Genomic DNA, 27,094 nt, shown 5'->3' with positions numbered 1-27,094 from the left:
TGACATTGTTCTGAAAACCTCCTTCATGCCGTATTCATCTTATCTGCTACTGTAATTCACAGATTTTATTTTCCACTATATTTTTAATTTATATCATGTTTTATTTATACTACTGTCTTTTATGAAACCCCAAATTTCAAAACTGACATGAGCATTACACACATAAAGTAGACTTCTTATTATCAACATGGCATAGGAGACAAAAAATGACAGGAATAAATCTTAGGTTTTATGTTGGCGAGACGTTCTGCAAAGTAAGTGACATTTCTCAGCAATACAAATTGTACATTAAAAGATAATTTTCAGAACATGATACCAGCTATGGAGTGCAGCACCATTACGCAAAGTAATATCGAAGCTGTGCTTTAGCAAATGCTGTTTTTATGTTGTACCAGTTTAGCATCAAGATTGCATCAGGTCTTGCGAGCAGACTTTGGAGTGATTAAGTTTACTGTGCACAAAAGCCAGTTACTTGGCAAACTGTCAACACGGCGTAATTGATATTTTAATTACACTACTAATACATACATGCTGTTCACAATGAGCCTCCTCATTGGTGTTACACCAACTGCGTATTTATAGCGCTGATTATTGTGCCAAAGAAGTTTGCTTAAACGCAAACTTAAATGCAATTGGTAATATTTTAAATTGCCATAAAAGCCAACCAAATTCTTCCGCAAATGCTTAACGGCAGGCAACGCGCAGCCCAGTGCAAACAAGAGGGACCATCTCACTTGACATCTGTTCAGGGGATAACCGCGGTTACGGCACGGTTATTTTATGGCTGATAAGGCGACTCTTTAACTAGTGGGACTGCCCCGGAGCCACCGGCTTATCAGAAAGATAGTGGCCAACTGAAAGGAGAGGAAAGGAAAGATTAGGAGGATGAATTTCTATGGAATAGTTAAAAGGTGCAGCACAACCAGATGGCCACGTAGTGCAGAGACCACGTTGGGATGGGACCTGCTGTCTTTCCGGCCAAGCGATGAGTAGGGGGAGATAAGGACTCAGCTTGCAGCACAAAACCAAGAGAGACACCGACATTTCTACAGCCAGACCGACACACATGCGTTGCCTCCCACTGTGCAAGACCCTTCCAGGGCGGTACAATGTGGTGCTGTAGGTAGGAGCACATTTTAATGCTTTCCTACATCCCCTTGTTATGGGACAGAAAGAAAAGGGTGGACATGAGCACGTAGCAGCGGCTGCAGCATGAAGAAGGATGGATGGGGAAGAAAAAACCTAGACCAGAGGCGCAATCCACAGGGTGTGTGAGCAGCAGATCTCCTGTGCACCTCTGGCAATTACTTTCCACCTGGATATTATTTTTCTATCTCGCCTCTGTAGGTAGTAAGTTCTCCAAGGGAGGGGTATCTCCTCCCCGTAGGTTTTGCACCGTGTCAAGCACCTGTGACCCTGGCCCAGGTACGTATAATGTACATGACATTACAATTGTACATGTACATACACAGCATTGAACTGTAATAACCATCATCATCATCGTGATGCAATAATAAAGAGCAAAAGTAATTTATAGGAAAATCTCCTAAGGGTGAGACCTTCTAGAGGAGGCAGTAATCCCACACAACTCATCCTTTGAGAGGTGCCAGGTGGAATTTGTCATAGCGTGGGCAGGATCGCCCCAGGCACTGGCTGGCAGAAACCTGCAAAGCTCAGGAAGACCTTTGCCACCTCCCAGGAAACACCAAGCCCTTTGTGTATCGTAAGTCTTGGAGCCGACCTCCATACAGATACGTCAAAGGGAAACTGGGCCTGAGAGATGCTGACCATCAGCCAGGCCCTTCAGCCACCCGTAACACTTGGAGGCTGCAATCAAACCTCTTTTCTCAGAGCATCCGGGCTGTTAGAATCATAGAATGGCTAGAGTTGGAAGGGACCTTAAAGATCACCTAGTCCCACCCCCTGCCCTGGGCAGGGACACCTCCCACCAGCCCAGGCTGCTCCAAGCCCCGTCCAACCTGGCCTTGAACCCCTCCAGGGATGGGGCAGCCACAGCTTCTCTGGGCAACCTGGGCCAGGGGCTCACCACCCTCACAGCAAAGAATTTCTTCCTGAGATCTCATCCAAATCTCCTTTCTTCCAGTTTGAAGCCATTACCCCTTGTCCTATGGCTCCCCTCCCTGATCCAGAGTCCCTCCCCTTCTTTCCCGGAGCCCCTTTAGGGACTGGAAGGGGCTCTAAGGTCTCCCTGGAGCCTTCTCTTCCCCAGGCCGAACAACCCCAAGAAGGTCTGCAGATAGAACACACACTTTATAAAGCACCAAGGAGGGGATACTCTGCTGCTGTCACAGAGTTGGGACCTGACAGTGACTCCCGTCACCCCAACTCTCTCCCGGCAGCACTTGGCAGGGACCACTCATCTGCACCAGCGATGTGAGAAGAAAGGCTGCCGCTCTGCAGGGAGCTCGTGGTGGTGTTTGGGATGACTGGGAAGCTCAGGGAGGACCTTTTCCACAGAAGAAGAGTATTCCCATAGGGACCTGCGCTCCTGCCTGCAGGCACCAGCCCTGAGAGCACAGGCAGGAGCAGCAGCATTCCTGCTCCCCCCCCCCGGCCCCGAACGCAGCGAGCTCAGCCATCAGTTCTGAAACTTCAGAAAGTAACTATCCATATGTGCCCTTTCCTCTGAGAAAAGCAGGTTTTTAAATACATACAAGAACAATCTACTCTTTGATTGGGAATCTTGTCTCGCAGGTTCCGACCTGGAGTGAAATTTTATGACCAAGCGATAGAGCTCGGGGGGAGGCGCAGAGGGAAGGGGAGGGGGGGGGCTTTCAAATGAAAATGCCAACAGATACTTAAAGCCAGAAGCATGTGTGGGTGTTGCTAAATTAAGCTCGCAAGTAGGTGGGGCAAATGCCTTAAACGAGTTTGTGAAGGTAAAATAACGTTCATTAAAAATAGAAAAACAACTGAAAAAATATCCTTTGTATTCAACTTCACACTCGTACATCATAATGTTCCAGTAAAAGCCCATTTTCCCTTGAGATAATAAAAGAATTGAATTTTTCCTTATCGGTCATCTATTTTTCTAGCTAAAGCTATTACTCCCTCTCTGCGGTTGCTAGGCAACAAGAAATATTAATAGCAGCTTTTATTAGCTTAGCTTTAGCAGTGGAGTACCAGAATGAGAAAATGGAAAACATAAATGTGTTACATAAATCTTTCAACCTTTCAGGGTTTGTGTTAGTCTCTGTTTTCATAATGATTTATTGAAGTGATGGTTCATTTATGAGAAAAAGGAGTGTGAAATAAGAAAACGGAACATTACCCTGAAGGACTGTTTGAAAATAAATAATTATAGGAGGTGAAGAAAAGCTGTTTAAAACCATTTTTCTGAGTTTTATAAAATTTAAAAAGACATATTTCTTTCATTTATTGCCTCTGAGAAAAACACTAGCAGGGAATTGCAAACAGGGCTCCGTTTAATACAAAGAACCCTTCATGTATGGTTCTATTATTACTATTTTCCAGCAAGGGCTCACGTTCGGGACTTTAGTTTTTAAATACTGAACCATTAATAAGCAGAAAGACAAATTAGTCCAAACCTAAAGCACACAACAACACAAAATTGCAAGTGCGAACTTCTCCCGGACTGAAACACGGGGAACTCCGCTAAGTTTTTGCTGCCGGTGACGCGCTGCCAGCCTGCGGTGTGCCGGGGCCGGCTGAGCATCGCCCGACTGCAGCTCCTGCTTCTTCGTCTATTTATTAAGCCTCTTCCGATGAGCCCGAACTTGCTCTAAAGGGCATCACTGCCTGCACGTTGCACGGGGATACAGGTTACTTTAAATAACTTATTTTAACAGGCAGTAGTTTAAAATTATTGAAACGTTTAGGCATTGGAAGTATTTACCGCCTACGTGTAAGCTGTATCGTCCACTGGGATCATGCATTTCCAACGACTTAGATAAAAGACTGGCATTCTTACTGGGTTTCTGTGTCAACATCGAATCGGTTTCTTTCTTATATCCTTTATCAGAAAACTTTTCACACTCGCTGACTCTGTACCGCCACGTCTAACCGTGTTGCCCACCGCACCCTGACCACCTTCCCAGGTGGGCCACCCACAGAAAACTGCTGCCTTTCCTCATTGCTCTCCACAACTCCCTGAAAGGGGGGGGAAGCCGGGGGGGGGGCGGTCTCTTCTCTCAAGGAACAGGCGATAGGACAAAAGGAAACGGCCTCAAGCTGCGCTGGGGAGGTTTAGGTTGGACATTAGGAGAAATCTCTTCACTGAAAGGGTTCTCAAGCATTGGAACAGGCTGCCCAGGGAAGCAGCTGAGGCACCATCCCTGGAGGTATTTAAAAGCCGGGTAGACGTGGTGCTTAGCGATATGGTATAGATTAGTGACAGTTTTTGTCAGAGTTAGGTTGATGGTTGGACTTGATGATCTGGAAGGTCCTTTCCAACCTAGACAATTCTATGATTCCCACTGCCTTCAGCTCGGGCTGTAAATAAGAAATTCTGTGTTTGATGGGGAGCAGTGGTCTTGGGAAGGATGGGAGCTGGGGAGAAACCTACGGAGCCAAGAAAGCTGGCTGAGGGGGCTGTTCTTGCAACCTGCCTGCAGGAAGACCTCCCTTGAGGTCTTCTGGTGGGCACCAGAGAGGATGCTCCTCCTTGGAGCCCTACGCCATCCCCACAGCCCGAGCATGCACACCCCAGCTCTGGGAAGGGGCTACTTTTCTGTGTCTCGTGAGGAAGACAGGCAGGTAGGTTACCGCTGAGCTATTTTACTGTTTTCCTCTCTCTCCCACAGCAAAGCCCCGTAGCATTGGGGAACAGCTATTCAGGTTGCAAAGTCAACCCACGAACTGTTCAGGAATTTCAGGGTTGCACTCGTCCTTGCTAGTACAATTCTGTCCCCTTTAGTCTCTTCCCTCTGCATAAGCAGGTTCCATAGATCCTGGAATTTCCATGGAAATTTGACATTCCATAGGTCCTGGAATTTCCACGGAAATTTACCATTTTTACACCATGAATGTGTTTTTCGTCACTGGAGATTTTTACTATTTTTCAAATCATCTGTTTTCACTCAACGAACTGAAAGGAAGAACTTCCAAGCTGTGGCTGCAGCCTTTTTTTTCACTTGAGCTGATGCTCCAGCTTGCTGCGAGCAGAAAAAAGTTATCCCACTGGGCTCAAGGAAATGTTAGTGCCTTTAAAATAGTCACAAAGCTCTCTCATTAGGAGGAGCACCAGGAAGATGCAGACACCGGGGTAGTTGCCAGTCTCTTCAATCAAACTCTACATACCTGCTACAAAGCCGATGTTTGCTCGTAACAGCTGCCACTTGTCCAAAATGATGCAAAAATAGATGGCACTGCCCTAATTTCATAGAATCATAGAATCCTAGAATGTTTCGGGTTAGAAGAGACCTTAAAGATCATCCAGTCACACCCCCCCAGGTTGCTCCAAGCCCCGTCCAACCTGGCCTTCAACACCTCCAGGGATGGGGCAGCCACAGCTTCTCTGGGAAACCTGGGACAGTCTCTCACCACCCTCACAGCAAAGAATTTCTTCCTGATATCTCATCTAAATCTCCCCTCTTCCAGTTTAAGACTGTTCCCCCTCATCCTATGGCTCCCCTTCCTGATCCAGAGTCCCTCCCCATCTCTCCTGGAGCCCCTTTAGGGACTGGAAGGGGCTCTAAGGTCTCCCCGGAGCCTTCTCTTCTCCAGGCTGAACCCCCCCAGCTCTCTCAGCCTGTCCTCACAGCAGAGGGGCTCCAGCCCTCCCAGCAGCTCCGTGGCCTCCTCTGGCCCTGCTCCAACAGGTCCATGTCCTTCCTGTGCTGAGGACTCCAGAGCTGCATGCAGGAAGCAGCTGCGGTCTTTCACCCGGCCACGGCAGAGCAGGGAAGGGGGAGAGCGGCTGCAGCCCCACAACACGCACCACGGGGAAAAGCAGCTGATTTTTCGGCACGCCCCAGCATGGCAACGTCCTTTGACCAGGTTTGAAGGAGCACAAAGTTTTGGGGCTTCTGAGCAGTGGTGGCAGGCAGAGCTCATGGTCCCCCCAGCCCCACACAGCACCCAGGTACCGGGCACCGTCCCCCCCGGTAAGTAGAGATACCCCCAGCGCGCTCAGCCGCTGTCTAATACTTATGTAAATATGTTTGTGCTGCGTTGGAGATTCTTGGGCTCTGACCTTGATCGCCCTTTGTTTCTGTCAAATATGTTCTGCCAATTCCCTTCTGAAATCTCATTTATTCACAGCAGCTCCTTCACCTGCTGGCGATCGCCACCGATTCACGGCGTTTCTCTGCCCCCTCCCCTCTCTTTCCCCAGGTCCCAGCCCAGCAGCTCTCCCTGCGGACCCCTGGCGGGCTCAGCATCCCCTCGTCCACACCATAACACTGCTGGGACGTTCACAGCAGGCAAAGTCGCTCTCTTTTCAAGGAAAACATCTTTTTTCCTCTTTGATTATTTTTTCCTTGATATTCCCATTTCTCAATTGAAAATCACATCTCTCCTATTTTCTTTCTTTTCTACCATTCCTCCTCTTTCCCCCGTCTTTTCCCAAAGCAAAAGAGAGGCCAGTAGAAAAAAATAATCCACTGTATTAAGATTTTCCCCTTTGTTTCTTGTCACCCCCAGAAAAAATTAAAAGCCTTCCCCAAATGCACCAGCCCCCGCTCCTCCCGAGCCTCCCTGCGCCTGGTTCCATCGGCCTTCCTACCATCACATCTTAGAATCATAGAATGGTTATAGTTAGAAGGGACCTTAAAGATCACCTGGTTCCAGCCCCCCGCCATGGGCAGGGCCACCTCCCGCTAGACCAGGTTGCTCCAAGCCCCGTCCAACCTGGCCTTGAACCCCTCCAGGGATGGGGCAGCCACAACCCTTCTTTGCCTACTCTTGTCCACCTCTTGTCCACCTCTTGTCCTGCTTCTCTCCTCTCCAGCTCCCTGCGTCCCACCTTCCGCATTTGAAAACTCCCTTGACTTCTAAAAACTGATGGAAATAAATACTTAATAACAATAATAATAATAATAATAATAATAATGAAATAAAGTGACAGAAACAGCAGTGAAGACCCATATGATGGAAATGTGGAGCTGGTCCGCGGGGCACAGAGAAGCATGTCCTGGCTTAGCAGAGGCCACTGATGCGGAGGGTGCTCTGGATGATGATGATTAAGGGATAAGGAAATATAGAGGTGACAGTGGCTTTGGTTTTTCTCCACCAGGTTACAGCTCCTTTGCTCAAATGAGGGGCTCCAGCTCCTGACACCCCACAGATGGGCCGGAGCCCAAGTTGGGTTTGGCGCACAGCAACCCCCCCCTCCCTCCCCAGCTCTCATCCTGCCATGGGAATTTCTGTGCTGATTTAAACCCGCTCTGACTTGGTATTTATCTGTACCAACCTCAGCGATTCTATGATTCTATGTATAATGAGAGCACCAGCCTCCTCCCTTGCAGAGGCACTGGGAGGCTGGATTCAACCTAGGGATAATGCTGGGACATCCCAGGACAAAAGACACGCCAAAGGGGACAGCAACCTGCACCTGTATTTTCCTTATTCAGTTCTGAGCTGTAGAGGAAAACACCAGTCCCATAGCTTTCAGCGAGCCCTAGCTCATGTCTTTTCAGCAGCTGGAGATTTTTTCATGAGGATGCCTGAAAAAAATCCCAAGGCTCAAGCTACGTTTTTAGAGGAAAAGTCTAACCAACGTCTAAACATTTTACCTTGACTCGTGTGTCATTTGTCACTGCATAAAACCCAAAAACATGGCAGCCAACGCAGGAAATAGCTGTGTATGAAAAAAAACCAGTACGAACTACAGAGTAGCAGCAAGGAGAGAGGCTCCCGGCTCCAGCATTTGCATGAGCAACGTCGGTCCTGGAACAAAGACAAATCCTCGGCACGCCGCCTCCGCATCACTCCCAGGCTGGCTTCCCGCCGCCGCCCGCGCAACGATAAATCCTCTCTTTTGGGGAAGTGTCAGCAAACAAGCCCCTTCCTTGCTCTGCTACAAACACCCACCCGAAGGGGACGACTTTTGGGCAGGGCGGCAGCACGTTGCGCGCCCTGCGCCGTCACGCAGCGATGCCCAAAGCACGGATGGCTACTTGGGGCCACCAGCGAGCGGCCTACAGCTCAACAGGCATGGGGGCAGGAAGTATGGACCAAATGAGGTTAAAAATCTGCCCTGTCTCTGGGATTTTATTGTGCCCTCGTGCATGCATTGCTCCCATTGCCGCTAACAAGAGTCATACATGTGCTACGGGGTGAATGCTGCCATCACGGGCTGGTGCCAGAGTAAGGTAGAACTTGATTCAGGCATCCAAAAAAAAAAAAAAAGGGGACTAGAAGGTGTTACATTTCAGCAGAAGAAGTCTGGCAGAGTGGAAAAAAGTCTTTGACAAGAGGGCACGACCAGATTTAATTTTGACCTAAAACCGCACCACAGTTCACTCCCCGATCCGCTTCCTTTGCTGCTGGGACTTCTGACGACGTATTACAGCTCCAAGGGTTTCCACTCAAAACTAAACAGTTTCAATTCACTATCGGCTGGAAAATTCAGGGTTCACTGGATTTTTTATTTTCATGGTAAGGGGCAAACAAATCTTAATCTCTCTATTCTACATTTACAGCCCACTAAGCCCCCTTCTTATCTCCTCTGGCTCAGTCCTGATTTATTGTCACGATGCTGCATTTGTAAAACAGTACCATAAAGTAAGAAAGAGAACATTTCCCAAGGACTACTCCAAAATAAATTATTTCAGACGTACAGAAGCTGCTTAATAAATCCCACTATTCTTCTTTCTCTAGGTATTTTAGAAAGTGATTTATAAGTGCAATATCACCTCTCAAAAATGAGACAATCAACACAGGATAAAATTATCGTGTTATGAAAATAGGGGTCAGGCAAAGGGGCTGTGCTTTAAATTAAACCCAGGAAAAATATTTCACCTGAAATTGACTCTTTTTGTCTCAGAAATGAATGTTTTAATCACCTAAGAACCTAAAAGAGGCCTAAGTAATATTTAATTCCATAGAAATATGCCTGTGTTCAATATTGATGGGCAGAACATGATATTTTTCTTAAACACACTAACAATGAAACTTGGAGATGCATCACGACTTTAGAAAGCCTTGGATTTTCCTAGACTGAGAGATAATATTCCATTTAAATATTTAAATATCGCTACCTTTCAGACCGTTATCTATTCAAGCAATCAACACCAAATGTTCTCCAGCTCTCGCGGTGGCAGACTCCCAGGCACGCTATTTAAGTAAAATTAACTCTTGATATCGATGCCTTCCAACCGCACCCGTGAAAATCAATGATCTTAGAGAGAAACAATGTAGAAAACTAACCATAGGGCTAAATCCGTTAAAGAGGAAAATATTATTAAACAGGAACAGTATTAATTCAATACCACTGTCAAAATCAAGTCACAACCTTTCCTCGGTGCTGCTGATGCAGAAGCGTCGTAAGGTCTAAGTAGCGCTGAAGTTTCATCCCAAAGCTGCACTTTACCTCATTATCCCTGCCTTATTTATTCCTACGGAAGAGTCATTTGAAACTTCGCGAGGTATCCCCTTGCCACGGCGTAAGCCAAGAGGCAATTTGAGTTTGCAAGTGCAAGAGGGATCTTGTTCCCCTCGAAATCAATAGGACAGCTTTCCCTTCCTGGAGCATCCCTGCTTCTCCCCCTGACGGTGCCAGGGCCAGCCTGGCAGCGGGACGTGGGGTGACAGACTGGTGGCTTTCCCAGCAGGGGAGAGGACGCGGGGCATTGGGTCTATGAACTTGGGGCTTTGGCTGGTCACCTTCACACGGGATTGGAGCACATGCACTTTGCACAGTTCAGTGAGGATATTAAAAACAATCTCCCCCCCTGCTCTTGAGTGGTTAATAAGGCTCAGGAAGACACCAAACTGGAAACATAAAATTGCCACCATCAGCATGGCCATGCACGTGACTGCAGCCTCTCCCACTGCACCCCGACCTTGGCGGGCAGCAGAGCAGCGAGGCGGGTCACCAGCTCTTCCCAACCCCCAGTGCCAACATCTCATCAATAACATCCTTCTACATTCAACTGAACTCACAACACGACGTACGGAGCGGCTTTAATGGAAGACAGTAGGAGAGGAAAGGCACTGACCGTGGGTAGCTGGCTGGAGAGAAGATGCCCATCCTGACTCAACATGTTGGAGACCATGATGGCTGGCAGGTCCATGTTCTGGTAGGGGTAGGCTGGTATCAGGCTGTTGGGAGGGAGGCTGTGGCACAGGGAGTGATATCCAGTTTCGTGGTCCACCAAGTGCAGGAGGGAAGGGTCAGGGAGATTAGGAGGCGTTATGGGAGGGATCTCATAGTCTTCATTATTCTCATTCTGACTGTTATACGTCTAAAACAGAAAAAAAGACATTTTGCAATGCGTCACTGCCTCGTTGCTTCAGCAAAGTGATTATTTGTGTAAGAAACACAAAAGTACATTCCAGTGAAAATGGTTTTGTTTTAAACACAGAATTGCCTAGGTCGGAAGGGACCTTTCAGATCATCGAGTCCAACCACCAACCCAACACTGACAAAACCACCACTAAACCATATCTCTAAGCACTACGTCTACCCGGTCTTTTAAATACCTCCAGGGATGGACATCTCCAGCCCTGGACACCAGCAGGTCCTAACTACGCAGGAGCCAGGCAGCGCGTGTGGCAGGGCTGCACCATCCTTCAGGGACACCATGGGTTCTCACACACCTCAGATCTGCCTGGGGCACCTGCACTGCTCCCCTCTCCCATCCTCCATCCCTCCAGTGCTTCTTCAGCTCGCCAAAACCTCAGCAGAGCCCTCCCCACCCGGACGGGAGCCAGTGAGCGATGCTCGCAGAGCCCGTGGCCACAAAAGGGTACAGCCGTTTCCCAACCAGCCGCGGCATTTTTAAGGCAAAGCCCCTCTCTGGGCACCCTGCTCAGCTCATACAGTATCTACTGTATTTTCAAGAGCTCGTATTTTTAAGAGTTTTTATGAGAATTAGCTCCGTAGAATTAACTACGACATGGGAACAAAATTCCCATCGATTCCTCACAAAGTCCAGCACAGAAGCTACAACCGGGGAAAGACGCAGAAACGCAGCCATCGCATGTTTTGTAAACCCTTTAAAGAAAGCCGGCACGACTCCACCACACACGGAGATTTGTCCTTATATCCTCATCCAAATTTTATTTGGACAAGCACTCCCTCACCTCCCTACCGGTGCTCCCTCGAGGCGACCATGGACACACAGAGAGGTCGGTACTCCTTGTGCTGCCCCTGTCTTCGGGCCGCCTGTTTATTTCTAAGCGTTCCAATTTATATGGAGAAAGAATACGCTGTTGCACCCGTGCGATCGTTTTCACTTCAGACAAAAACATATTTGCTCCGTAATGTACGCGTGGATCTATCCAAAATTATTAATTATCGAAGCGGAATATAATGAGTCTCTGGCAGAGGAGGCTTATTCTAAACGTCTACTGTTTCACATATTATTATAGCATATGAAATTCTGATTAGCCATAGTATTATACACATGGATTTTAAGCTAAATTTCTCAGATCACCTAGTTTCACGGTTGGATTTTGAGTTAATACTTGATTTAAGAGCAAAAGCCCAGATGTGTGCAAAACCAGTTAAGCACTGTCGGCTTTATTAATCCATTGCCCCAGAGCTCACACTCGGATCCACGCTCTCCATCACCCCAGACTGCGGGGAGAAAACCCTTAATAAAAGAAAATAAAACCCGCGATTAACTGGAATACAGAAGTCAGTGGGAGAGGCAGCAGGGGGCAAGGGGGTGTGTGTGTACGGGTGGAAGGGCTCCCAGCGGGATCGCTCCGGCGCTGCCGTGGGAGAGATGCAGCCCTGCAGGTGTCAGAGCTGGGAGTCCCTCCGGGGAGCGGGTCCCTCGCTCAGCCCCCGCCTCTCGCCTCCGCTCCCAAAAAATAGACAGGGAACAAAGCGGGTACTGCACATCCCGCCCGAACCTTCGCCTTCCCCTGAAATTCCCACCGGCTGCGGGGAAAGAGGAGGATACACGAAATCCAAGACGGAGCCCGGGCTGAGGTATCTCTTGTACCAACCTATTGTTCAGGGGGAAATTCAAGCCCAGCGGTTTTTCCAGCTTCTGTCTGGCAGCAGTGTTATACGGGGGAGGCAGGGGGCTGAAAGGATGTACACAACAGCAGACAGAGAGATCCCATTTAATACGTCTAGTAGTTAGGTTGCCGTTCGGGCTGCGCTCTTCGAGGTACACCGATTCTTTCTCAGTTATTTAAGAGGATTTCACTCCATGCTTTACGGGAAGGGATTTAAATAAATCATTGCACAGCAAACTTGTTCCTCCAACTGGTTTCTTTTGGTATCAGGTATATAAGCAAGTGGCTTTGCCGTACTTAACTAAATTATGTAAAACCCACTCAAAGTTTCCTAAAGCTCTCTTCAAAACTACATGTGCCTTGTGTTGCTGCAGAGCAGCTCGCCCAAGGGCTTTGAGGCGGTTTTGTCAACCCCTCTGCACATTTCTGCCTCTGCTCTCTTCAGCCGGGGAGGGGGGGGGGGGGGACGACGAAACCACCCCAAAACCCGACCTGTTTAAATCACAAAGCTTTCCGAATAGCTACAGTATTGTGCAGACATATCAAATTACAATCAAAGCTATACACAATCAAAATCAGATTAGACAATATCCAATCAACATAATCAGACGCGGCGCCTGCCAGCTTTTACACCCTACCGCTACGAACAATTTTCCAAAGCACGCCGCGTTTATTCTATATATGTTTTAAATAGATGGCTAGAAAGATAAGGAAGGGAGATGAGACAGATACTGACACTCGGCAGGGTGGGAAAAGGGGGGTGAGTTATTGTCACACACCGCCTGTTGACACGGTGGCATCTCTGCCCCCACAAAGGGTGGTCCCACGCCACGTGCACAAACGCCGTCGCCCCAAACCAGGAACACCCAAACACCCCTGTCTACCACCGCGCAGGCTAGCCTGCAGATTATATTTGCTATTCTTATGTTAATTGGAATTAAATTAAACAGCCAATTATACATTATAAGGATACATTACAAATTAGATTAGCGAGCTGGTCTGAACCCATTCATCCCACCAGGACTCCAAACGCGAGTGCGGAGAAGCTCGCTCTGCTAAAAGGCCGCCCATTACAGCACACAAAAAAACCCCGCGGAAGATCTAGGATTTTCCACCGTCAAACAGATGACAGTTGTGGTGATTACGCATTATTCCTCTTCCAATTAAAACCCTGAAATCAGCTGAAACACCAAGCTTCTTGCAACCCCTCTCTCGGCTTGCGGTGCAGGGCAGACGGGTGATGCTTGGAGAGGCGAACCCATCTTCTGCCGTGAGACGGAGCAAGGGGGTGGGCCAGGCACGTGTAGAGAGGAGTCAGTGTCCCTTCTCTGACTCCCTCCTTGCCCTCAGACCACCCCCCCCATCTCTGTGCCCCAGGACTGAACTGCCCTGAGCACAGCACTGGGGCTATGTCCCATGCTTGCATGGCGATGCTGCAGGACGGCATCGCAGCAGGTACGACCAACCTCCAACAGCAGCAAAATCATATTTAAAGACAGTTTTTCCTACCTAACCGGGGACCGGAGCCCAGGGAAGCGTTCCCAGCAAGCACAGCAAAGAAGGGCTGTTCCGGATCCATCCGCCCACCCCTGCGCAGTGGCCAGGTGGCTCCACATCCCCAGCTGACCTGAGACTAAGGGAGGTCCATGCCTTAACGCAGTGCAGCTCTTGAGGGACCAGCTGTGATTCCGCCAAAGCCGTTACCACAAGCCTGTTTTAAAGGACACGAAGAATTCGCCGTGCAGGTGGCTCGGGAGGGAGCTACAAGTGTTGAGCACATCTACAAATTAAGGCTTTAGCTTTCTCCTGCCTTCCCCCTCTTGGGAGAGGAGGGAAGTGCTGTTCTTCTTTACAAAACACTCTACAGCCGGCCAGGACCATCTCTGCAGCGTGCATTGGTATTAATCAGAGATGCCATGCCTTGACCAAGGACCTGGGAGATTGTTCTCCTCAGCAGCATGGCAAATGTCCAGTGACCCCAATTCTCCACTGAGTCATGTTCTGTGTGATTATCTGCGAGGATCCAGGAGTTGCAGCCAAGCATTGATTCAGAGAAATATTATTCACAGTGAGAAGGACAGAGATTTGCAGTATTATGGCAGGTAAATATTTGTCCTGTCAAACAACATCCAACAGTAAATATGAGCCTAAGAAAGAACATTTATTCTTGGTAGGGTACTGGGAAATACATAGGCTGGTGTGATCCATCCCACCCTAATCATCCAGACGACACAAACCACCATGGACTCTGTACCATCCCTCATCTACTAACTAGGTTTTTCCTCCAGCTAACACAAGAGTTTACTGCTGTAGGAAGATGACCCTCTAGGCTCTTCAGAGACTAGACAGGTCTAAGCAGACCCAAACCAGCCTGACAAGTCTGCGAAGTGAGGCAAACGTTGCTATTTGTGAAGCTAAGAGGTATGACCGAGGGCTACACCTTGAGCTGCTGGCATGCATGAAGAGAAAGGACAGGGAGGTTACGGGTTGCCCACGCTGTCCCACGAGCAGCAATGGCAATCGCCACCCTCCTACCCGAGCCCAGCTGGACACGGGGACGGCAGCAGGACCTGGGGCCCGAGGGCTGTGTCCCCAAGGAGAGCGCTCCTCACCTACAGTACCATGAGCTCTACCAGCGCAGACTGAGGACGGGGCCGCAGAAAAACAACTGGGGTATCTTGACTGCACCAAAGCTGGATGATCGGGTCAGAAGCCAGATAAGCCCATTGCTTTGTCATACAGAAACTGTCCCTATTTCTCTTAGACACATATGTAAGGATTCACCACGTGCCAGCGTTCACACAAGCTGCAGGGCACACCAGGTTGAGAGAAGAACTCGGGCCATATAAAGAGGAAAAGAGTCCAAACACACTGAATAAATGAAATGCAAAGCTTAATGAAGGCAAGCTACCCTGTATCTCCTCAAAGGCCTCCAAACTGCTCTCCCACCACACACATCACTCAGGACAGGCACAATCATATTTGCAAGAAAGGGATTTTGATCTATTTCTCCAGCACCTGAACCACAGAGGTTTTCTGCTCGGTGCAAAGCACAGAATCCACGGGTACAGAAAAGTTAGTTCAGGTGGCAGGAGAAGGCAGAAGTCACTTAGATGTTGCAAACTCCAGAGAAACGCTCTGGGGACAGCGAAGGAAACGTCCCGATGCTTGTTGTGGGGTGACCTGGGGGATTGTGGGCAGGGACACGGACCCCCTCGGCACCACTGCTCTGCAAGGGGAGGGGATGCTGGAGGACTGCGCTCGCACCTGGGATTCCCAAACCCCCGTGCCAGGAAGTGAAGTAGCGCTGATTTTCCGTGTCAGCAGCTCTGGGTCTTAGGAATGGAAATTGATTCGCCTCATCTTCGCACACGGAGATCCAGCGTGTGAATAGCAGGGCCAATGAATTACTTGGGTAGAGTTGGATAAATACTGTAAAGAAGTATTTATTAACAGTCAGTCACATACAATCTACAAATTGTCTTTGAAGTGTTCCTGGCCCCTTTTACATCAATTTTCACATGCTCAGGTTTTTGATTATAGGAATGTGGTTGAAAAGGGAAAACTGAGTTCTTGCATGAACACAAATGTGCATTGGAAGCGTCTGCACAATCTTCAGTAACAGGCAGCCACACCGGGGAGGTTGGGAGCACCGCAGAGCAGCAGGCAACCTGCCGGAAAGCTGGGGTCTGCCTGCCTCTGCGCTCCTCTACCCTGCCTGCAGTAGAATCACAGAATCATAGAATCGCCTAGGTTGGAAGGGACCTTTCAGATCATTGAGTCCAACCATCAACCTAACACTGACAAAATCCACCACCAAACCATGTCCCTCCGCCCTCTACACGCCTTTTAAATACCTCCAGGGATGGTGACTCCACCACTTCCCTGGGCAGCCTGTTCCAATGCTTGAGAACCCTTTCCGTGAAGAAATTTTTCCTAAAATCCAGTCTAAACCTCCCCTGGCGTGACTTGAGGCTGCTTCCCCTTGTCCTATCGCATGTTACTTGGGAGAAGAGACCGACCCCCCCTCACTACCCCCTCCTTTCAGGGAGCTGTAGAGAGCGAGAAGGTCTCCCCTCAGCCTCCTCTTCTCCAGGCTGAACACCCCCAGCTCCCTCAGCCGCTCCTCAAGAGACTTGTGCTCCAGACCCCTCACCAGCTCCGTTGCCCTTCTCTGGACCTGCTCCAGCACCTCAATGTCTTTCTTGTGGTGAGGGACCCAAAACTGGACACAGTATTTGAGGTGTGGCCTCACCAGTGCCAAGTACAGGGGGACCATCACTGCCCTGCTCCTGCTGGCCATGCTATTCTTGATACAAAGCAGGATGCTGTTGGCCTTCTTGGCCACCTGGGCAGCAGTGGGTTTCTAAAGGCCAAACAAGTGCTGGTTCACACACAGAGCAATCACACACCTCCACTTTCCCCGTTTCTCACCATTTCCTCCTGTCGTGCAGGCTCTGTGTGCCATGACAACCCACAGGAGAACGCCAGCCTCCAGCTCAACCCCAGCACTACGGCACGGCTTCACCTTTGCATGGAGCTGGGCATTTACCTTCTAACTTTACATGAGTTGACCTTGTCCCATCTGCTATGGACACAAATCCCATGCAGTAACACAGCCATGAGTCTTCCAAAAGCTGGGCCTGCCAGATGGTTTCAACCAAATTTGACAGCGCAAAAAAGTCCTCTCTTCTCCAAGTTTCATAAAACCACAGGGAAGGGAGATACCAGGGTCCTAAACATTCATGCCTGCCTAATAATCTTTGATCCCCTTGCTACAGTGGTGAAGGGATGGCTGCGATGTGGTGCACGATGGGGGACTGTGAAGGGAACCATCCAGGCATATTCAGAGGGAACAGAAAATTTCAGTTCACGCAGAAAGAGAAAGTTTTGGGAGGCATGCACACAATTCTGCTGCTCAGCAGAGAAGTTTTTCTTGCTTTACCTGCCACCGAAGCCAGAAACAACATTCTTGGGACTCTCTGGCTTCAACCTGTCCATTGGTACCTCATTTACGTGGGTTGGAAACGAAGAACGAGCTACCAGTTATTATTAAATCATCTGTACGATGGACAATGCTCGAGATTCAACCTGGGGAAGGATTCGCTTGTGGCTGAGGCTGAACAGAGGCAGCAGCAGTGATGGTCCCTGCCCCGTGCCCTCAGCTACAGCCTGTACCTTCTCAGGATTCACCATGTGAAGCACGTGTCTGCGTTCCTGCCGCATTCCCTTCCATGTAAATAAGAGCTTACAGTCAGTTTTCATATTGTCCGAGCTGCGCTTGACCTGCATCACCACTTCGTCAAAAAAAAAAAGCTAAAAATAATGGAGTTCTATGAACAATTTATAGCAAAAGAAATCATCCCTGTTGTAGGCTTTTAAAAAGGCTCCCAACTCCCTCTCTCCCTCCACTTTTTTTTTTTTTTAATCAGTATCTTATCCAAAACTGGAATCCTGTCAAGAATAGTGGATAGCAGAGAACTATAACTTCTTATTATGTGTATAGTGATTTTATGAATTCAGTGGGGAATGAAATGCAATTTTGTCAGACTTGTCTGTGTTCATAATGACCAAGTCAAATTAATCATCGTGGATAATACTCCTGTGTCAGCCATTCAAGAGATTTTTTAATAGAATTTTTCTGATTCATGTCTTGCAGTACATCAGATCTGTAGTAATGCAGGCACTTCTGAAAATCAGTGCAATTATGGCTTCTTGTTGGCCTGTCATTTTCCTGGAATAAAAATGTCTCTGCAAAAGTCATATACTGTACATAAACCAAAATGGAAAACAAAAATATAGTTACAATTAGGCTTAATTTTTTCTAAAGATTTAATATCTTTTTGAGGCCATTATTTACAGGCAATATAAAAAGTTACGGTGCATGATGCTGAAGATGGACTGGTTTATCACAACACATACCAATTTTGTCCCGGTTGTCATTCTTCCCTTGATTGCCCTATGAGTTAGTGGTTTTTGCAGGCATGGAAATGACTATCCCATAGAACAAACAGGGGATAGGTAATGGGCTCGCAGTCAAATTATTGTGTTTATTAAAAATGTATCCAGGAAAGCCCACACAGATCCCAAAGGGCTCCTGCTCAGGAAAATCTCTGGTTCAAGAAAAGGTTACAGTTACCATAAAGGCAGATATTCATGCATGGAAGCAGCAGTGCAGCATGCAATGGTATATAAAGGATTAGTAATGCTGTGTTTATCCTTCTGAGGGAAGAGCGAGACACAGACCTCTAATTCCCCAGGGACGCAGACGAAAATGAGTTTTGGAAGTAGTTACCCCCAGGAATAAAGAGAAAGAAAAATGTAATCCACCTCTGATACCTCAAGCCTTTCCTCCTTCCATTGCAAGGCAGCAATTGCTATGTAAGAGAGTGCAGGGACGGACTGTCCGAGCCACAGCACGTCCCAAAAGAGAGCTCCACTTGAACCTGCTGGGACAACCTTCCCTCCAGATCCACCTTCTCATGCCACCAAGTACATCCTGGGAAGAAAACCTCTCAAAACCCCTTGCAGGGAGGAATGGAAACCCACGACCGCATATTGTCCTCCCAAGAACTCGAGACGAGCAGTTCGTCTAGTCAAACATGACCGAAAAATTAGCCAATACGAGCCAGCATTTTGGGGGAGATATACAAATCCCTAGTGAACAATTATGGAAGCTTCTCAGAGAACAGAACAATCCAGCTCTCTCTTTCACCTGCTTCATCTGCTTGTATGGCCCTTCCACCTCCTTACATCTCTATTGTGCTCTTGACATCAACACCTCGTGGCAGGGAGTTCCCCAGGCTCCTGACAAAACGTGCACAAAACTACCACTTTGCAGATTTGCTGTTGTTACTTCTCTGAAATGCCATTTTCACGAGACAGAGCATGTCCAGGCGTCACCTCCTCTGCCCCATGCCAGGGTATTAATGTCATGGCACACGTGGAGGTGCTACATCTGGACACCTCCTTCTCCAGCTCGGGAGGCCGAACTCTGTACAGCAACACCACGTCCCTGTAAAAAAGACCTTCAACTTTCAAATAAGCAGATGGGATATTAAAGCTCCAAGTCTGCTGACAACATTTTCCGAAGCATTCAATATTGGCTTAACGCAAGTGTCGGCAATAACCAGAGCTCGTGAAAACTCTTTGTTGTATCTTCATAAGCAAGGTAAGGCATGTTTGAGGTGTAGCTGCTCCTGGACTCCTGGATCACCCATACTAATATCTAGCTTCACCTGTGTTTGAGTTACCTACCCACACTGGCAAGAGAACTGTTCCGTTTCTCTACGTGTTTTTGTGGCTATTCTTCCCTATTTTTTCCAAAGCAAACGTGGCCGTGCTCCAGGGAAAGCCAGGAGATGTGCACGCTACACTCCACGTCAGCCAAGTGTATCCTCTGTCATCTGTCTCACAACCAGCCTCCTTCAAATTCTCTAAAATGATTTTTGCCCGTTTTTAAAATATATTGAAGGGACTGTACATCCAGGGAGAGAGGAGCCGATGGGGATCTAAAATTAGACCGACTGGGCCAGACTAATATAATCCCTTTTCTTTTCTTTCCTAGTATCACGCCTGGAAGCGGATACAAGGAATATGATAATATTCTACTCAAGAATATCATGCATTTCTGGGAATTATTTGAGGAGTACAGATTTTACATAATTGCCTTTTTTGTCTCATGGCATACTGAACTTGCATAATAAGATCAACGCACTTCACAGGAATTCATTGTTGGGCCGTTCGGGTTTGGTATTTTGCGTTGAGCCAAGGGTACGTTACACAATGATGTATAATGCACTGTAAGCAGGTCAAGAGATAAGGCGGCCTGAAAACAGTAATGGAGGGCACGCAAGGAAGAATTACTAAAAAGCACTCTAAGAAATTAATTCAACCTGGCTTCAGTCGAGCAAGAAGAACCCGGAGCAGGAAGGAAACTATATTCCGTACCACATTTGTCCCCTTTCGGTTTTTGTCTTAGAGACTATTTCCCTTATGCTCCAAACTGAAGGTGTGGGGTTAAGGGATTAAAAAGAGCCTCTGTGCCACGCTTTGCACGGATGCTTTGTAGCAAGTTTTTCCGAGTTTTATCTCAAAGGAGATGTCCTAGGCCACTGCACGTGGCCAGCAGAGCCACACTCTGTGCCACGGGTGTTGTGGCAAACACCATGTTACCTAGAGGTCTGCCCCAAGATTCTCCAGCAAAGCCATAATGGCAACACAACTGGCCTTTTTTCTCATGGATGTGCTCTGATTATTGGTTTTTTTTTTTCCCTCCCATCAGTAAAGACAAATTTTCAAATGAAGCCCTGTGTGGTCCTCCCACCCCAGGACACCCTGCAGCCACCAGCGCTGGTGTTTGCAAGGAGTTGAGACATGCACAGACGACTGGGAGTACACTACCAGCACAACGGCGGGAGCAAACACCGCAAACCCCTCACTAGAGCCCTAAGTGGTCCTAAACTGCCCCTGGTTCGCTCTCATCACCATCCACGTGTGCTGCCTCCCCTTATCTAACAGCAGCACGTTACCCCAGGCTGTCCTTGTAGCACACAAACCAACCTTCACGGCACTCGGAGAACCTCCACGGTGCTGCTCATGGTCCTGGTCCCAGCCTACAAAGAGCAAAGCTGCTGTTCAACGGTGACATTTCTTGGTACTCTTGCCTACAAAGCCAGGGTAGCAGCCAGATGAAATCACAAGCTGGGTCAGCCCTAGCAGATTTGCTAAATTTCTAGTTATTTAACATTGCGAGCCAGGCCAGCGTGGCCAGCGGCGGCAGGGATCAGCCCAAAGTGTCACTCACCACAAACGCGCTCAGGTTTGAGCCCACACGCTTCCAAAGTCAGACCTGGGACCCCAAAGCAAATTGACAAGAAGACCACATATACCACATATATTTTTTTTAAAAAAAGCAAGCAATAAAATCCAACAGAAGCAGTGGCATCCCCCCTCCCCATCGCCCAGATTTGACATGTCTGATTAGCACGAGGAAGGCAGAGATGTGGGGAGAGCTTGCATAATGTGGTGCAATCTAGCACCTCCCCCAGGGTGCCCAGCTGCTGGAGAAGCAATTTCACAGCTCATCATCCATTATGAGATTAAAATAATTTTTTTTTCCTCCCGTGAAGTATTAATAAATTGTGCAGGCAGACCAGAGTTAGTGCCATTTACGCAAATGGTAGTGAATCACCCACCTAGTTATTTCTTAATGGATTGAGTATCTGTGTTCCTCCTTATCCTGTAATTTAAAAAACTAAATACACAAACCTGTTTACTTGTCTCATCAGGCCCTGAGACAGCTTTTACTAAGCCTGGGGATACCGGGACAATGGCAGAGCTGCTGCCTCCCGTGGACCTGCCCCAGCACTTTACAAGGGGAACAATACCAAAACATCCACGTCGAGCAATATGAAAGGGGAAATGCGCTACAAAAAAGTCCAAGACACATTGAAATCCCTCCCAGAATTCACTTACGTTCCCTTCTGGGGGTAAAACTCACTGAGGCATCGCTGATATAATGCGGCTTCCTTGGTGTATATAGTGAAGATGTAAAGCCGTAGTCAGAGCACCACTAATGGCTCTTTGAACATCTCTGCTTTATTACGGTATCAGACGAAGCAGGCATGTTTAATGTTTAAACTTCCAACGACAAATGCCTTCAGCAAATATGTTTTATGTATTTATTCAGTGGTTCTTAAGCTCCTGTCGCCTTAGCAGCTAAGGTGCTGCTTACCTTTTTTTTTTCTTATTTTATTAAAATTAAGAGCATATCAATGTTTTGTAAAATGCCACCTTCTTCCCTCCCCTCTCTCCTCTTTATCCCCAAAAGGAGCTTGAAATCCTTTAACCCGTCCATCCACTGCAAAACATTTCAGACTGCCAGGAAGTTGCCGAAATGGGAAAAGGAAATTAACTGCAATCACCAGCACAATAAATCAGCCTCCCACGTTATCCCAAAGACCCTCAGCCCCAGAATCTGGCTCTGGCACGCGGGAGAAATGCCAAAGCCAGAGAGCGCCGAGTCAGCTCTGCCAAAGTAAACCCTGAGATGAGACAGCAAGAGCATCCACCCGATCTCGGTGGCGGTGATTGAGCTTGGGTGGGCGCTGCCTCCAAAGCCAGGGCAGGCAACGTCTCTCTACAGCTAAGCGCGACCTGGCTTTGCTTGGTCAAAAGGAGATATTAAAGATTAACTATGGGATCAAGATGCCTCGCTCCTTGCAGATCCTAAATATGCAAAACTCATCAACGTGCCAGTCCATGAGATGTGGAAATAATCACCTGGGATCTCTCTCTACCTCCTTTGCATTTACCGAGCTTCCAAGCGCCACAATTACAAGCCTTCCTCCCCTCCACAACCATGAGTGCAAGAATTTTATTCATTTACTCACTTATCCAAAGCAGAAGCTGTCACGTCACAAGAGCGCAAAGGTGCCGGGCTGTTAGGGAAAGCACGAAGCACCAAGAGACTCATGACAAAATTGTGAGAACTGTAACATGGTGCATGGCCAAGTATCCAAATCCCCAGCGTAGGTGTGAAAATCTCAGCCTTAAGCCTCCAATATGTGAATTTTGGGAAACAAACAGATTTTATCTTTAACACTTTTAACAATTATTTTTTTCTTTAATAAAAACAGGCTTATGTATGGCATCTAAAAAAAGCCAGGAACACACACATTGCTGTGAGGGACTCCTCTACGTCCTAAAACACAGCTACTCATCAAATACCTTCTAAGGCATTAAGCAACCTGGGCAAAGTGAATAGCTGGAATAGTCCTTTCAGGAGGCAAAAAGGAAAACCATCAAATTAATAATCAAAATAGCAATGTTTCCCTAAAGTTATGACAACTCTCCATCTAGAAGGACAGCTGGGACACCAAGCCACTGGTCACAGCCAAGAGCCTGTAGCACTGGTCACCTCCAACGCTGGCAGTGAGACGGGACTGTTGCAGGCGCTGGCAGCTCTAGAGGCAACGGACAGCATTTGCTGACACAGGGAAGGGCTTTGCAGGGGAGATGAAGGTGCAGGAGGGCTCACATCAACACCACCACCACCTTCATCGCATGACCACGAGGGACCCAACCCAATACACGCGGCGTGAGAGGCAGGAGGTACTCCATTAGCAGCTGCACCCAAAGAAAACCAGCCCCAGCTACCCAGAGGCCAAAACAACTGAAACGCTTCATTCGTTAAGCAGCTGGAGAGCTTTTTCTATTATTTTTACTAGTTTACAACATGCCAGGTAGAACCTGAATTGTTCCAAGGGAAAGGGGCAGAGGTGGGAGAGCCAAAATGAGAGAGAGATGGAGATGGAGAGGCGGAGGAGGCTCTGAGCACAACAGGGCTGCAGGTAACAAAGCCAAAACATCGACCCCATGGTAAAAACCCACATTTGCCCAGTGCACTCAAGGGCTGCAGCTGCCATCTTTCAAATCCAAGCATACACAAAGCCTAGATATTTTCACAAACCTGTGACGACTCAGAGCCGAGTGCTTCTGTTGCCAATACTGGTACCAAACCGGGGACCCCAGAGTCCTCCTTGGTGTTACCAAAAAGCATCATCCCAGTCTAGCCCCTAATATGATCAAAACGGGACAGAGCCTTTCAAGGAAGGTTACTAGAGAAGCTTGGCTGCAAGATAAGCTGCATCGGCTTTCACCATCTCTCCTCCCATCCCTAACCTTGATATCAAAGAACAGGAATCTCTTTCCAGACTGGAACAGAGTGAGGCAGAAGTCAGCAATCAAGGATCGCACGGCCAGAAGGAAAAACACACAAGTAGAAGAGAGCTGGTGTCTCTAACACGGGCGTCGCAGCAATCCTCGATGCAGAAGCCTCGAAACCAGGGCAAGTAGAAGAATTACACGGCATGTTCAAATTGCAGTGTTTCAAAAACTTAAACACCATGGCTTGAGCTGCGCAAAGAGCTTCAGAGTTTTCTGCATTTTACAGAGTGGCTTTCCCGTTTTGATCCCCAGCATCTCTGTGGGAGCATGATAAATTCATTCCTGAAGTCGCGTTCGAGTGCCCAGTAATTTCCATCCTTTCCCTACAGCTCCTCTCTCGACATTTCACGACCGATATTCTCGGGGCAAAACTTAAAGGCCTGAGCTGACAGCGTTTGGCTAACTAGTCCTTTGTGCATGGAAACCCGCACGCGACTGCACGCGGAGCTCTGCGCTTGTGCAAGGCCTCGGAGGAAACATCGCATTTGCACAAGCATCGATGTTAGCTGCAGCTGCAGGAAGGCATGGCAAATACTCATGCAGAAACACAGAGCTTTCAACGTTCTAACACTTGGGTGAGCAAACATCCTGCTGATTTGATGAAATGGGGCTCTTACAGCTTCGCTACTTTTGAGGTAAAGGGCGATGTTTCCCTTCCACGTGGCCCGTGAAGGGAAACCTGCCCTGGGATGAGGGGTGGGCAGGTGAGGACCACACATCTGCCTTTTGATACTCGTGTGGGCTCCCAGGCTTGAAGCATCCTGACCCGCATGCAGAAGGGCACGACCTGCTACTACCGCGTGACCCATCTGCTTGCAGAAGTGATGAGCATCCTCCTCCAGCCGGGTCTGGGGTGGAAACAAGTACATTTTTGGGTATTTGCTTCCAAAATGCACTAGGAATTGCTGGAGCCTGGGGGGGGGGGGGAAAAAAAAGCTCCTCGAGAGATGCCGGCAGCTTCAAGCCCAGCGTGGGGTACACGAGCCCTCAGCTCAGTAGGTGTCTGGTTTTGTTTAGAAGTCATCTGGAATTCTTAAAATAAATTGTCTTCCAGAGACTGATGGCTTTTTTTTTTTTTTCTTCCCTCCTTAATAAACTTCCAGGGGTATCTTTATTGTTATGTCTAATTTTAGAGAAAACGAACATTTCCTGAGATTCAATTTCTCTCATAATTGTTGGAAGGAAACTAAATTGTCTGCTGTAAACATTCCCTGTATTGTGTGAAAAGTATCTTTATTACAGCCCACTGGGAATACTAATAAAATTCCCAATCCTAGCCCTTCCTCACTTTTTTAAGCTTGCTCTTTTCTCTTACATACCCATTAACGTCAGTTCAAACATTCTGCAGTCGAGAGATGAGAACTTAAAATATATTATTTAACAATCAAGGGTAGAATAAAGACTTGTGAGCAGTAAGATCCTTTCTGCCTTCTCTTTTGGTGCTTTCTATTACAGAAAATGAGAATGGCTATTCCATTTGTCTGGGTGCGTGCTTAGAGTTGATGAAAAAAATCTCATTAGTTTAGTCTGACATATACTCAATACAGTCTATGTACATATTTTTTTTAAATTTTATTCTACAGCTGCAAAATGATACTAAATTTCATCAGATTGGAACGAAAACTGTGGTCTTGGAACATTTCCCTTTAAGGGTCTTATATTTATTCAGAATTCATGAATCATTTTCCAGTAATACAACTATAATTATTCTTAAAGTGTTATGTTTGAAGGTTTAATATGAAATACTTGCAAAAAGCTCTTTTTCACTTTGATAGTTTGTAATCTTCATGGTAATCAGATCAGTTAGCTCCTTCACACAGCAGCCAGGAAAATACAATTTAATATGAATCTCATACTCTTCACTCATGTTTTAATTAAAGTAATAAAAGCCAAGTCATATTTTGCCCTTTACAGTGTACACAGATGTATAGACCTGAGCTATACAGCATCATCTCAGACGCTTTTGATGGCTGCTGATGGATTGCCTAGTTTGAGATAAATTTAATTCAGGCTTGCTCAGAGGCTACTGATCACGAAAGCGGTGCCACCGATGAGCGAAACCCAGCATGGTCCTCGGCAGAGCCGTGATATGGGTGATGGGTGCATGGGACAAACACAGAGCTCTGGGTCAGCTTTGCCACCTTCTACCCCACCGCCAGGAGCTGAGGCTGCTGTGATAGTGGTCCTTCAGCTGGGTCCGATGCCAGAGATAACCCCTTGCACATCCCGAACTGTCTCTGATTTTTGGTTCCCATCACAGCTCTGACCAGCCTGGCCTGGTGCATCACACCTGGTAAGGAAAGGTCCAAAGGATCCTTGCCCAAAGGAGCAGAACCACACAGGGCTGGTGGCATGGACACTGCCCTCCCTGGGTACCCTCAACGCATGCTCCCTGCCCCTGGTACCCACACCGCACGCTCGCCTCCTCCCTGGTCACCGGCATCAGCACACTCCCCTCTCCCAGGCACCCATGGTGCATGCTCCCCAATGCATTCTTCTCCTGGGTTCCCCTCCTGGGTTACCCATGGCACCCACGCTCCTCTGCCCAGGTACCTGCCGGCCGCACCCACTCTGAGCTGCTCAGGCTTCAAGACGTGGAATGCTCAGGGGTCTACTGAACAAATCCTGCAGGAGAAGCATAAGAGCTAACACAACTGACCCATGGTGTGCAGGCGCCAAGCCAGCCCATTCTCATGGCTTGGGTCCCCATGAGGTCCCACCACTTTGGTTTGGGTACCACTTCACACTCGCAGGCAAGCTGCCCGAGAACTGCTGGACACCACTTCGGGTCCACGGTGGGTCCAACAGCACAAAGAGAGGTTGGAACAAAGACCCGACTCCAAGCGTGAGGAGCCAGATAGCCGCACTCGGGATGCACAACCCTCATCATCCTCCAGTACTTGCAGAGCCCCAAGATGCTCTGCTGAGGGGGTCAGGCCACCGTGGGGCTGACCCCGCACGTGCCCAGGGCAGCCCCAGAGCCAACAGGGAGCCAAGGGCTCATTCTACAGACTTCTGAGGCCGTGCAGGGTTCTTCCTTTCTGCACAGGCCTTCGTCCAAACCCTGAAGTGGCAAATAATGCTTTCCTGCTGGAAGTAAGTGTCTCCCCTGTTAATCACTCTGTTGTGACGGCAGACCCAAACACCAGCTTGGGCTGGGGCTCCGATGAGAGGAGAAGAAGAAATCAATCAGTTGGGAAAGGAAATCCCAAGAGCAACAGGCGGGTTTTTTTTCCATATTCCTGCA

General features: G+C 48.0%; 1 protein-coding gene across 2 annotated transcripts in view; it reads right to left on the bottom strand.

Annotated features, from left to right (window-relative positions):
- TOX2 (TOX high mobility group box family member 2) overlaps positions 1-27,094 on the bottom strand; it is a 155,631-nt gene that overhangs the window by 54,247 nt on the left and 74,290 nt on the right. For both annotated transcript variants that reach the window (XM_063350259.1, XM_063350260.1), the window contains exon 3: positions 10,143-10,388. In XM_063350259.1, the coding sequence (XP_063206329.1) occupies positions 10,143-10,388 (246 nt within the window). The remainder of the gene's footprint in view (positions 1-10,142; positions 10,389-27,094) is intronic.

Source organism: Chroicocephalus ridibundus, chromosome 12, assembly GCF_963924245.1.
Source record: "Chroicocephalus ridibundus chromosome 12, bChrRid1.1, whole genome shotgun sequence".
Taxonomy (NCBI): domain Eukaryota; kingdom Metazoa; phylum Chordata; class Aves; order Charadriiformes; family Laridae; genus Chroicocephalus; species Chroicocephalus ridibundus.
The sequence above is the reverse complement of the archived record's forward strand: the minus strand, read 5'-3'. Positions and strand labels throughout refer to the sequence as shown.